Raw genomic sequence first — 12,697 nt, 5'->3', positions numbered from 1 at the left:
AGCCACGGCTTTCTTCTGACAACTCGTTCTGTTGAGGTGTAAACATCGTATCGGTCAAAGGTTAATTGTGGCCAAAGGATTATCTCACGAGTGATCTTGTGAAGTACCCCTATGCACGATGGTCATAGCTCTTCAGCCGGAACTGCTGCAGTTATGGCTATCTCCCAGCGGTCCGATATTCTCAATACTACGTCACAAGCAATGGCATTTCACTCGTCTGATAGGGAGCTGGGTGAAGGAACCTCTTTTGAAGATCAAGCTAAGGAGACAATCAGGTCCTGGAAATCGTGATCGGGAAGTGGGAAAACTTTATCCAGGGAGATTATATCACTGCAACATCCAAATCAAAGTGTTCCTGAATATCACAATTTACAACGTGGCATTCGGCAGTTAGACCTCCTCAAACTCGTGTCCCCTATCCTCAGGACTCAGCCCCATCGAATAAAAATCACCAGACCCTTGTTTATCTAAATTGCAAGCGAGTGCCGATCACTCCAGCGGTTCTGGATCCTCATGGATATAAACCCTACCAGCGTAGTTGCCGACCTAGCCATAGCCTATCAAAAGATTTGGAATAGTCTCAGTGTAGCATTGGCCAAAGGTCGTAGCCGGGGAAGCCGTATAGCTCTTCCTGGCCGTTGGTTCCACGAGAGGGGTATTTAGTCTATTGATACAAAATTAACCTCAGTCCACTTCAATTGTTTCGTTTCTTTCTTTGTATCTTCAAAATGCCTGGGTTCAAGGTCCTCATTATCGGCGCTGGGCCAACAGGTCTTCTAGCGGCGCTTGCGCTGCAAAGAGCAGGAATTGATTTCACGATCTTGGAGAGGAGAAAAGAAGCTGATTTAAATTGGGGTGCTTCGGTATGTCTTTGGCCACAGAGCGCGAGAGTTCTGGATCAGCTTGGTTTGCTTGATGAAGCACGCTCGCTGCATTTGCCGGTGAGGAAGAAATGCAATCTTAGGCGGGATGGAAGCGTTATGAGTTGGAGTAACATGATGGAGAACCTTGGTCACTAGTAAGTTCACTCCCTCCCATCTTGGCTCTTTGGTGAAATCTGACGTTTATAGTCACGGTCATGAATGGATGCTCTTCCAACGCGGCGATCTGGTCAATCTTCTCATGGGCGATCTTTCCGATATAACGAACCAACTCCTCGTCGACAAACAAGTCACCTCAATCGCCTCGGGCCCCGATGGTGTTGAGGTCAAGTGCGCAGATGGTCATACATACAGCGGCGATCTCATTATCGGTGCAGACGGTATCAACAGCACAACACGAACCTTCGTCGACGGCATCGGTCCTGATGCTGCAAGCGGCGACTTTACAACAACCTTCTACGGTTTCTACGGCCACGGCACCACTGTATCCAAAGATCTCGAACCTGGCGTCGATTACGAATGTCACTCCGAGGGTTTCAGCGCCCAACTCATCATGCCGTCGCACGAGAAATACTTCTTCACCATTTACCTCAAACTCGATAAGCCAACAACCGATCGCTATTACATCTCCGCTGAGGAAGCCGATGCACTTGCAAAGAAATATGGTGATATTTATCTCGCCCCAGGGGTTACGTTTAAAGAAGTCTGGGCCGCAAAGAACTGGACTCACACCGCTCCATTCGAAGAAGGCGTCGCAAAGAAGTGGTTCAGAGACCGCGTCGTCCTCGTCGGCGACTCCGTTCACAAAATGACACCCAACATTGGCTTCGGCCTAAACACAGGATGGCAATCCACCGTCGTGCTGATCAACCTTCTCCGCGACCTTCTTCGCGATAACCCGAACCCCGATATAAAGGAGCTTACAAAGACGTTTGAGGAGTACAAAAATACACGCTTCAACCATGTTACCAAGGACGTTGAACTAGCGGGTACGACGACGCGGTCGGTCATGTGGGATAATTTCTTGTGGAAGTTTTTGGATCAGTATATTATGCCGTATATCAACGGCGATACTATCTTGGCGAAGCTTATGTGCTCGCCGACGGTTCAGAAGGCTGTGACATTGAACTTTTTGCCGGAGCCGAATTTTAAGGAGGGGCTGTTGAAGTGGCATAATAAGCCGGTTATTGTGAAGGAGTGAGGATAATGGTGGGTTGTCGGAGGGGTGTTTGCGTAGAATCACATAGCATAGCATGCTTTTCATTGAGTCTAATACATAATGTCTCTTTTAGTTGTCTCCTGTGCAATGTGGATTTTGTTCTAAAGCCTTCTAGCTGAAAAGTGTATCTTACTTCCTCAACTCCGCTGTCGCTTCTGTTAAAGCCTCAGTCAAAGTTGTCTTGCCATAGATAACATCAACGTCACTCGGCTTCGAAAGATCCTTCTCAGCAATGCCACCGGGCAAAAAGCATGTACTCATTTCAACCCACTCATTCACAATCTGCGGCGCAAATATCTTGCCATAAAATTCCGCAAGGTCTTCTTTCTCAACCGCCTTGATCTCAACGTCCCTACCCAACGCCTGCGACAATGCCCTCTGTGCGTCCAGCGAAGAATATGGCTCCGGTCCGTGTAGTTCCATGATATAAGGTTTGCTTGGAGGTGTCCAGTCGCGAGTGAGTTGTGTAGCCATTGCTTCGCCAATGTCTTGAATGGCGACCATGGCGATCTCGAAGTCTAGTGGCGTGATGGTCGAGAAGAAGAAGGGGTTTGGGCCTTTGAGTGTTTCGATGGACATGGTCCAGTTTTCCATAAAGTATGAGCATCTGATAATAATGATCTCAGGGATATCCGTGGTTTTTAAAACTTGTTCCGAGATGTGATTTGTCTTCAGCTCGCCCTTTGAAGCTTGTTTAGTAGAGATCAGCGAGGGCTAGCGCTTAGCTTACCACGCCCTCTGAGAATTCAGCACCAACGCTCGAGAGCAACACAAGTCTTTTAACGCTACCAGCCTTCTCAATCGCTGTTTTGACATTTTTTGAGATTCTTTGCGCATGCTCAACGATATCGCGGCCGTCGTAGGCAGGCGGAAGGACCATCAAGACGGCATCGGAACCGGAGAAGTCTAGGGTATTCACATCTCCAACATCACCTTGAACCGCCGTGAAATTGTTGGCAGAGCTAAACTCGCCCGGGACTTTCTTTGGATCACGGTACAAGCCTTTGACCTGAACATCGGGGTTTTGTGACAACAGCGAGCGAATGGCTGCTGTGCTCGTTTTGTTACTTGCCGGTGCGATTGTAACCTGCATTTTGGTTCGATTAGAATGGAGATGGTGAGGACTGAACAAAGTGGAAATGGTCGAATGATAAGCGCATGAAACGTGAATCATGCGCTCTCATGAGTTGAAAGTTTTAGTCAGCAAAGTTGAATTCACGTTGATTCAGCTGATTCTCCGCGTTATTTGTGAACATTCTCACGCCAGATCTCATGTCAGTGGCTGGACAATGACATCACAGTACTTTAGCTAATGTGGGTTTTAAGTCGTCCAAAAATGCAGTTCTTTTAGCGGACCCTTGATGACTGATAGCGCACTACAGGAAGGACAACTAATATCTCTCTTCAACTTGTGGAATTGAAGGGCTTACACTAAAGACATTCAAGCAAGTTAAATAACACAGTGATATCTAATTATTTTTACCCAACTTAGAGTTATCAATCAGCGAACATGCAGTAGCGCGACAGGTCGGCCCCCATAGCGAAGTCCTTCTTTAGCAGCCCCTTACATATATCGTCCAATTCCTCATCCGATCAATGTCTAGTGCCAATTCCAGCTCACGGCCCTCGTTCTTGAAGTAGGCGATACAAATCTTGCAGCCTGTCACTGCAGCTACAAGAGCATATCTCAGTAGTGGCTCCCATTCAGCCTGAAACGCAAGTTGCATATCCTCTGATATTCTTGGCGGACCATTGAAATGCTCAATGATCTTCCGCTTTTGGGATTCCGTTGGAGGCACAGAAGGTCTCTTGACGCCAATATGTTATCTACTCCGCTTTGTGTTTCGTGCGTCTTGATGTATTCGATTGCCTTTATTGCCATGTAGATTCGCTTGCTAGATCCTGTATCACTAGAAAAGCATTTCGACCAGATGTTGACGATAATGTCTAGCACGCGATCCATTGACCGCCAGAATACAAGGCCGCGTCGTGTCCGGCGGCGAACACAGTCCAAGTATACGGGGAGGAAGCGTTCTTTGGTCATTTCTGGATTAAACTTAAGGGCGACAATCCATCCACCTCTAGCTTCATCGTTTTCTTTGGTGATACTATAGCCCAAAGGATCATCAAGCAAAGGTGGATGTCCCCGTACCAGTCGATCCACGTAGTCCTTGGTGAGTTTCCTAGTAAGAGTCCCCGTCAAGTGGACGATCAGAATGCCGGAATTCAGCTCTTGTAGCCTCAGCTCTACACCCGCCACGTAGAGTCTACGCTCCTTGGAATAGATAACGTTATCGTCGTGATCTTTGTGAGTCGAACACATGAATATAAACGCAATGATGACCTTGTAGTCCACTTGAATGAAGGTTTTTCTGAGTGGAAGTTGCTCGGGTTTCTTGACAAAACGGTCAGAAGCATTGGCTTGCCAGCAATTGATGACGGTGAGAAGGGTCTGGTTCCAGCAAGTCTCGTCCTTCGAATGCGCACCCTCATGACAGTCTTTAGTCCATATGGAAGTGCAGACATGGATCTTTTCAATCGGAAAGCCGATATATGGAGGCTGCAGGAGGAATTAGAACAATCAGGGCTTTTACCTTCACAGCGAAGAGACTCTCAAGGCGACTACATGGTCTCTGACTGCGTGCCAGACTCGGATGGACCACCGCAGTCCTGGCTAGACATCTTTGAAGAACTACCAGCATCGACAAAGGACAGGATTGAGCTGCCGAATATCAATTTCTCGGAATGGCAGCTTACAGAGTCGGAGAGCTGTCTCATGCCCGAGAAACTCAAGAGTGAAGCGAAGAGCAGGACTCCGCTTCATGAAGCAGCCTTGCACGGTCAATTGGCAGCAGCCAAGTTTTTGTTGTCATACTCTAGAATTGACGCAGAAGTCGGTGATGTTGATGGCAAGACGGCAGCGGAAATAGCACCGGATCGCGGATACCACGATATCCATAACCTTTTCATCACTCACATGAGAGGGCGATGAGTTGATGGGGCAAATATTAACGAAGCCCGGAGAGCTAAGCGCGGCGCGATCGGCAGTTACCGCCAAGCAAAAAAAAAAAAGCCTCAACACCAAACCATCATCTCGTGATATTGTATCAGAAGATTTTTCACGACATTTTAGGTAAGAAGGGTCCACTAAAATAGGCAGCGAAATAAAAGTTGTTACCCCGTGTCGCTGAATGGAGAGATCCCCGTGGAGTAGAAGGCCGAGAATTGGGCCGATGGGAACTGGAGAACGATGGTGATCGGATGAAGAGAATTTCAAGTGGATGAAAACAGCTGTAGAAGGTTGTCTACGTCGAGACACAGAAACAGCTTCATAATTAATAGGTCTGGTCAACGCCAACTGTCGAAAGTGTCGAGATTGAATGACCGAGAGGCTCAATTGACACGAGAGGCAAACATTATATTAGATGTAACAAATGCAAATGAAACGTTTCGTCGCCAAGAATTAACCAGTCTCCATAACCATCGCAACATCTAACCATCATTCTAGAAAACAAACCGGTAATAAGAAACCTGTAATCGTGCCATAAACTCCCGGAATTAATATCGTGATGGAGGCTCTGCGGTCCGTCATGCACCATGCGCTCTGGCTCTGAAGCGAAAAAAAACTCGCTGGTGGAGAATCACGAGTCGTTCCCCAGCGGAGCCCCCAAAATGTGTCTGTCGCGTGCCAGTTCCAGTGATGACATTTCATTATTCCAGTCTGTTAATTCCGAACCCTGCCAAGATGAAAAAGCCGAGAATTCAGCTGCCCAGACCCAAAATGATCGATCGCCCAGAACGGCTTCTTCGGTATCTCTGCTTGGCCAAACCCTCCGAGTCGTCAAAATTACAGGGGTTATCGGTAGAGGGTGCACTGTGACGCAATGCACGCGGGAAATAAGCAGGACCTAAACTAAACTAGAGCCTCCTTTCGATGAAGTCATGGCATATGGGGACCAAGCTTAGTTTTATCAAGAATTGTGCTGCCTGGTTGTGGACTCGAAGCGGTAAAACCGATTGGAAGAGCGATAAATGCTTGATCCTATCAATTTGGTTGGTCGGTTGAAATCCTTTTGTTTGTCACGACGTCATTGCTGAACCTGACTCGGCCGAGTTTAACAGCAACAAACAGTGGCTTTTTGCTGTTGGATGAGTCTCTGATCAGCAAATTAGCTGCGTGATGAAATAACCACAGCACTAAGCTTGTCTCCTCTCGGCCATCTCAACACCCCTAATCTCACCCTTGACTGCTGATCTCTCTCTTTGTGTCGGCTACAACGGCACACAATCCCAAACTCCCTCTTCCCCACGTAACCATCGGTGATGTCAAGAGTGGATTCTCCCAAGTTTCGTTTCTTGTCAAACTGGTGATCCCCCAGCTTTTCTTTTTTAAATATGCACCGTTATCCCCAGTTTGTCAACAAGCTTAAACTGCAGGCTGTACCATAAACTCAGGTGTTCAACATGCCGACTCATTTCTCAGACGATCCCCCGCAGGTCATTAATCAGAATGACCTGCACGTCGCTAATTCGCGGCTCCAGCAGAACTTGGATGGTTCTACAGACCACAGTGGCGATGAGAGAACGCATAATGCTAATGGTGCTGGGCTAGAGAAGCTGGGTACCTACGACAAGTATGAAATCACTGAGGATGATTGCTACGATGAGCTGGGCTATTCGTTCCCCAAGTGGAAGAAGTGGTACATCCTCACCGTCATCTTCTGGGTAAGTTTCCCAAGTCTTGCTGTTTTTAACCACCATCTAATGCATTCAATAGGTCCAAGTCTCCATGAACTTCAACACCTCCCTCTACTCAAACGCCATCCCAGGCATCTCCGAAGAATTCCACGTCAGCGCCCAAGCCGCCCGCTGCGGCGCCATGATCTTCCTCGTCCTCTACGCCTTTGGCTGTGAGCTCTGGGCCCCCTGGTCAGAGGAATTCGGTCGATGGCCCATCATGCAGGCCTCTCTGTTTCTTGTAAACATCTGGCAGCTCCCCGTCGCACTGGCTCCCAACTTCGCTACCATCATGGTCGGCCGTGCGCTTGGTGGTCTTTCATCAGCTGGTGGCTCCGTCACGCTCGGTATGATTGCTGATATGTGGGAGTCCGATAACCAGCAGTACGCTGTTGCTTATGTTGTTTTCTCTTCGGTTGGTGGTTCGGTCCTTGGACCTATTGTTGGTGGTTTCTGCGAACAGTACCTTCATTGGCGCTGGTCAATCTGGATTCAGCTTATCCTCGGTGGATTCATCCAGATTGTTCACTTCCTTACTGTTCCCGAAACTCGAAGCACAATCCTCATGAACCGCATTGCCAAGAAGCGAAGAAAGGAGACAAACGCCAACTTCTGGGGTCCCGATGAACTCGTCCCCTTCCGCGAGCGTTTCTCCGCCAAGGAGATCCTCATTACATGGACACGTCCCTTCAAAATGTTTCTCACAGAACCCATCGTCCTTGTCCTTTCTCTCCTCTCCGGTTTCTCCGACGCTCTCATCTTCATGTTTATCCAGTCCTTTGCTCTGGTTTATAAACAGTGGGACTTTGATGCGGTCCAGATTGGTCTGACATTCCTTGCTATCGGTATTGGATATCTCATTGCTTGGTTGGCGTTTATTCCTGCTATCAAGAAGAACATCAAGGAGCGACGCGAGAAGCCGAATGATGAGCGTGCGCAGTATGAGTCACGTCTGTGGTTCTTGCTTTACACTGCGCCTTGCTTGCCTATTGGATTGATTGGTTTTGCTTGGACGATTCAGGGTCCTCCAATTCATTGGATTGGCTCTTTGATCTTTGCTGCCATTGTTGGTATCGCCAACTACGCTATCTATATGGCCACCATTGACTACATGATCTGTGCCTGTAAGTTCACTCACCTCAACGTGCAAAGCCTTCAACTGACAACATTCAGACGGCCCCTACTCTGCTTCAGCTACTGGAGGCAATGGCTGGGCTCGAGATTTTCTCGCTGGTGTTCTCACAGTCCCCGCTACGCCATTCTTCAGCAACATCGGAGCTTCATCCGGTAAAAATCTTGAATACGCTTCGACCATTCTATTCTGTATCTCATTCGTTCTCGTCATCGCGGTGTATGTTATTTACTGGAAGGGTCCAACTCTGCGAGCACGATCACCATTCGCTCAGCGTCTCGCTGGTGAGCGTCAAGAGAACGCTGAGCAGGGACGTCGCGGAAGCGTTGCCTATGATGCCCGACGAAGAAGTAAGTCAATCGAACGTCACAACCTAATATTTAATACTAACGAATTATCAGGCTCCACTGCAACTGGAACTTCCGACGTTGAGCGTCCCCCCGTTGCTGCCCGCCCAAGCTATGGACGCCAGTACAGTAACTCCAACCGTTTCTTCGGCGAGAGTCGTGTTACTCCCCGTGGAACTCCCAGAGGTACACCTTCGGCGAGTCGTCGCAACAGCAAGCATTACTAGAAGGGATGTAGGTGTTTGCATTTAAAAATGTTGGCCATTTTCTGAATGATACCCTGCTGAAAACGAGCTATATGAATTGTACATTATCTATTTAGTTATACCATATTACAGTCCAATAATTGTAAATTATTACAGAAAGAAACAGTAAATAACTATTCTCGTCGTAATCAAACATGTTGCTGGAGACTTGCTTTCCAATGTCCTGTGATATCGGTAGCGTAAACCTGCCTACGTACCGTTGCGGAAAAGTTAGTTGAAGAGTGGGACTGCGTTCAGGGCTTGGTTTGCAGTAGCTACGTCAACATGATGCTTCTTCAAACTTTTGGGGGGTCAAAACAGGCAATGGGTCTAAAGCTAGCATGAGCAATTTTCCCTATTATGAGGGAGTTCAATAGACTCGAACTTGTACTGGAATCTCCCATGAGGTCAAGGTTCGGTGCGAGGTGTGAAAAAGGCCATCACGAGAACAGTGAACCTACCGCTCTGAACTGCAATGATGCTGATGACATTCCTGTGCACCATTGCGAGCCTAACAAACAAATCTATAAGCTCACGACATACCGTTTTTTTGACGATACAAAAGTATTGCTAATACAAAAGAGAATTAAATCTATTTACATGTCATATCATGTTTCCTCCCCATTGATCCGTGCCATTTACCATAGTCCAAGTACCTCTTACAGAGAACCTGTCCGGGTGGTTGAACCTTCTTCGTTCGTTTCTATCTCAATGAAGTACTGATCAGGGATAGAGTTGTCTTGGTTAAAAGAGAATTGTGAGAACAAATCCCCACTCTGCAGACCAACAGTTGCGCTCGAACCATGTATGGTAGTCTGGTAGTACTCAAACCTGACCAACCCGGGATGATCCTCGTAGAAACTGACCGAGAAGTGCTCACCCGTGCCTATGAACGAAGGCCGAAGACTGCCAACGTTATACTCGATGGTGAACGTGTTGCCGCGGGCGGTCTCATAGACATCGTAGAAGATACCCGTGTTGCAAGTGCCCTCGGTGATTAGGAAATCGTCCCAGTAGGGCATGATGCTAGTACTCGGGAGGAGCTCGGCTGGTAATTGGTAATTGGCATAATGGCTCGCGCCGGAATCTAGTGACAAAAGGCCGTTCGTGCTGACGAAGACATTCCTTGAAGCAGCGCCAAAGACCCCGATCGGAAAAGGCGGATTGACGATGTTGTAGCTATCATCATATCTACCATTCTGCGCGTCAAAAATAGGAGTGGGGTTGGCTAGTAGTAGGGTTTGGGCACAGCCAGGGTCTGCGGCGGTTGTAGTAGTGGCCTCAGTAGTAGTCTCGGCGTCTGCCGTGGCTATTGTCTGAGCCTCTGCGGTAGTTGTCTCCCCAGTCGTGGTCACAGCCTCAGTGGTGGCTGTAGTCTCTGGTCCTGTTGTAGTTGTCTCAACAGCGGCAGTATTAGTCTCGGCGGCTGTAGTTGTTCCCTCTTCAGCAGTGGTAGAGTCCACTGATGTAGCCGTGGTGATGGTCAAAAGCGTGGTAGCGGTCTCGGCCTCAGTCTCGCTGGTTTCGGTGGTAGTGCTGGCCTCAACAACTGCCACGGTGGTATCCGTGGTGGAAGGCACAGCGAGAATCGCGGTCGTAGATTCAGCGAGCGTACTTGAGGCGACAGAAGCTGGGACAAGTCAGCGAGGGTTGTCATCTTGAACAACAGGTTCAGGTTACGGATGCAAAGGAACGTACTGTCAGAGGAAGTCCTCGGCTTGCAGGGACTGCCTACTGCCGACTCCACCACAAAAAGGCTCAAGGCCAAAGACAAGAGTTTCTTGGAATGCATATTTCTTAACGAGTGACGGGGAGTCTAAAGAGTGGCGCGGACGTAACGAGCGGTTGTCCCTCAAACAAGAGACAAGTGAAAACGAAGGATACCAAGGTTAGGGCTGATAGATGGAAGAGCCCTCTCTAAATGAGTATAAATAGCACCGGAACTACGGAGTATTCCCTCCTAAGTCGAGTCAGGGTCTTTCCGCCATCCCCTGATTTCGCGTAAGGCGCATGATGTGAGCATCAGCTGTGGGATCGACCAACTCATTTTTTTACCAATCAGGTACCCAGAATACCCTCAGGCCGGCGGAAAGCAGGGGATAACGCAAACAAACTGATCGGATTTAATTTACTTTACTCTTCGAGCGATCAATAGCCTATCACTAGCGTAGCTAGCGTTGTCACTATTGCCCGTTAGCTTGGCCACGTATAAACATAAGCTTAACTCAAGTTAGAGCGATAGAGAGTCACCTTGACCAACAGTGAATTCTAGATTCAAAAAAAGTAAAACCTAAGCGAGCCCAGCTAAAAGAAAAATGCCGCTATCTTGGAATAAATGACAGAAGTAAATTATTTCCGTTAGCTCAGCCAGCCACATGCAGCCACCATATTGCTATTGGCAAAATTTGACCAACAGCGCCCCTTTACGACTACGGCACCCAAAGCATTCATAGAAGATGTCGGTCCGTGTCTCAAAAGTCTTGACGGTTGGGCCTCTGAGTTGTTAACGTTATTGACTGGGTTATCCGGTGGTCAGACATCACAGAAATCCACATAAATCTCCTTTTGGTCGATGAGACTTGTAGTTGATTAGGTTTCACGTGATGAAATAAAAAAAAAAAAAAAAAAAAAAAAAAAACAGATGCAAGGTCTACAACTTGAGTGAGAAGTATATTGTGATACTAAGATCCTGGTACTGAATCCATCCCCCACTTCTCTGCTCTCATCTCTCTCTTTCGCCCTATCCAATAATGATATCAAGATCAAGGCTCTCTCCCTCCTTAGCACGAAACTTGGCAGAAACTTTTCTACGATCAATGTTCAAAACCGTCTGCTCAGTGTTCAGACCACGCCTCTTCGTCTTATCAGTTGGCTCGCCATAGTACTCCGGCAAAGACTGAACACCAGTGATGTTGTCGGCCAGGCCCGTGACGATGTCAACCCAAGGCTTGTACATGTGAACGCCAAGGGCAACAGAGAAAGCCTCCTTGCCTTGCTCATTCTTGAAGCGCAGCATGCCTGAAGTGCCACTGTCGCCCATGTAGAGTGACAGCACGCCGTTTTGTTCACTCCACTCGCAGCCGTCGGTGTAGTTCCAGCAGGCTTGCTCGACGACGTGGAAGTAAGCGTTTTGGTTGGTTTGGTAGACGCGGACTTTGATGGTGTAAGGCATTCTGGGGATGTTAGCTGGAGTGATTTGGAAGAGAGGAGGGGGCTGACTTGCTTGGATGTTTTAGGAAGGGATGTTTTTAGGCTTAACTATTGTGTGCTTTAGTTGCTGTATAAAGACAGACGGTATTGGCGGCAATAGTCAGGACTTTTGTACACCTTCTTCTCTTCTCTTTCCTATTGGCCCATTTTGAAGAACCGTCCATCCTTAAGCCGTTTCTGCGACGTCATTGTTCCCCGCGTCAACTTGAGATGTTGGCGTCTTGCGTTGAAGGCATGCATATACATGAATACCTGGCGGATGTGCCGTGTCTCAGTCTTCGATATGGCATCACTGGTCAGTAAATGCGCTTAGCTGTCATGAGTACAAGATACCTTACACTGTAAAAACCTGCTTAGCTATGCCTGTAAGGGATGGCTGACTTGTGGCGTAGGACTTCATAACTTTGAGGCCCGAAACACTAAGGTATATCTGAATGAGAGGTGGAACATGCAGTTAAGTGACATAATGAAAGCCCTGTCTCACAATCAAGCATTCAGCTTTGAAAGTTCGCCTGATCGACGTTATATTTTCCCCAACTGTGTGAGACAGTCTTGTTAGCCCTCCACCAAATGCTGACGTATATGCATCTCGTCTATAGGAGACTGATACTGGAGTGCGGCCCGTTCCTACCCGGGGCTTGGATTCTATAGGTTTCTATTATGAGGCGGGGGCACATGCGTGTTTCTGACTATTGGTCTTGGTTGAAAGCTTGATCTTGACATGTAAATCATGAATGCTGATCCTGTCTCAGATGCTCTCCAATGGAGGTCTGGATATTCCGATGTCGGATGAATTGTCCCTGGGATCCCGGAAAGGTTCATATCTCACAAATTGTGCAGTTCTCCCGACTTATACAATAGAAGTACACAAAAGTTCACGGGTAGTTGAAATAGAAAATCGTTGAATCACACGCTAAATCTATAAT

At 47.8% G+C, this 12,697-nt stretch overlaps 6 protein-coding genes across 6 annotated transcripts; 3 read left to right on the top strand and 3 right to left on the bottom strand.

Annotated features, from left to right (window-relative positions):
- Positions 1-728: 728 nt before the first annotated feature.
- FSUBG_4741 (hydroxylase) lies at positions 729-2,082 on the top strand (the record flags this gene model as incomplete). The annotated part of the gene is made up of 2 exons (XM_036682763.1): positions 729-1,018; positions 1,071-2,082. The coding sequence occupies 2 exons, from the start codon at positions 729-731 to the stop codon at positions 2,080-2,082; spliced, it is 1,302 nt and encodes a 433-aa protein (XP_036539664.1).
- A 147-nt stretch (positions 2,083-2,229) lies between these two features.
- On the bottom strand, positions 2,230-3,193 carry FSUBG_4740 (nucleoside-diphosphate-sugar epimerase; the record flags this gene model as incomplete). Its single annotated transcript, XM_036682762.1, has 2 exons — positions 2,230-2,781; positions 2,831-3,193. 2 exons carry the CDS (start codon positions 3,191-3,193, stop codon positions 2,230-2,232), a joined length of 915 nt encoding a protein of 304 aa, XP_036539663.1.
- Positions 3,194-4,624: 1,431 nt separating this feature from the next.
- FSUBG_4739 (uncharacterized protein) lies at positions 4,625-5,092 on the top strand (the record flags this gene model as incomplete). Its single annotated transcript, XM_036682760.1, has 1 exon — positions 4,625-5,092. One exon carries the CDS (start codon positions 4,625-4,627, stop codon positions 5,090-5,092), a length of 468 nt encoding a protein of 155 aa, XP_036539662.1.
- A 1,472-nt stretch (positions 5,093-6,564) lies between these two features.
- Positions 6,565-8,543, top strand: FSUBG_4738 (multidrug resistant protein; the record flags this gene model as incomplete). The annotated part of the gene is made up of 4 exons (XM_036682759.1): positions 6,565-6,825; positions 6,878-7,961; positions 8,011-8,319; positions 8,371-8,543. The coding sequence occupies 4 exons, from the start codon at positions 6,565-6,567 to the stop codon at positions 8,541-8,543; spliced, it is 1,827 nt and encodes a 608-aa protein (XP_036539661.1).
- A 677-nt stretch (positions 8,544-9,220) lies between these two features.
- On the bottom strand, positions 9,221-10,353 carry FSUBG_4737 (uncharacterized protein; the record flags this gene model as incomplete). Its single annotated transcript, XM_036682758.1, has 2 exons — positions 9,221-10,191; positions 10,260-10,353. The coding sequence occupies 2 exons, from the start codon at positions 10,351-10,353 to the stop codon at positions 9,221-9,223; spliced, it is 1,065 nt and encodes a 354-aa protein (XP_036539660.1).
- A 948-nt stretch (positions 10,354-11,301) lies between these two features.
- On the bottom strand, positions 11,302-11,733 carry FSUBG_4736 (uncharacterized protein; the record flags this gene model as incomplete). Its single annotated transcript, XM_036682757.1, has 1 exon — positions 11,302-11,733. The coding sequence occupies one exon, from the start codon at positions 11,731-11,733 to the stop codon at positions 11,302-11,304; it is 432 nt and encodes a 143-aa protein (XP_036539659.1).
- Between the last annotated feature and the right edge of the window lie 964 nt (positions 11,734-12,697).

The sequence above is a fragment of the Fusarium subglutinans genome (assembly GCF_013396075.1).
Source record: "Fusarium subglutinans strain NRRL 66333 chromosome Unknown NRRL66333_c0000043, whole genome shotgun sequence".
Classification (NCBI taxonomy): domain Eukaryota; kingdom Fungi; phylum Ascomycota; class Sordariomycetes; order Hypocreales; family Nectriaceae; genus Fusarium; species Fusarium subglutinans.
The sequence above is the reverse complement of the archived record's forward strand: the minus strand, read 5'-3'. Positions and strand labels throughout refer to the sequence as shown.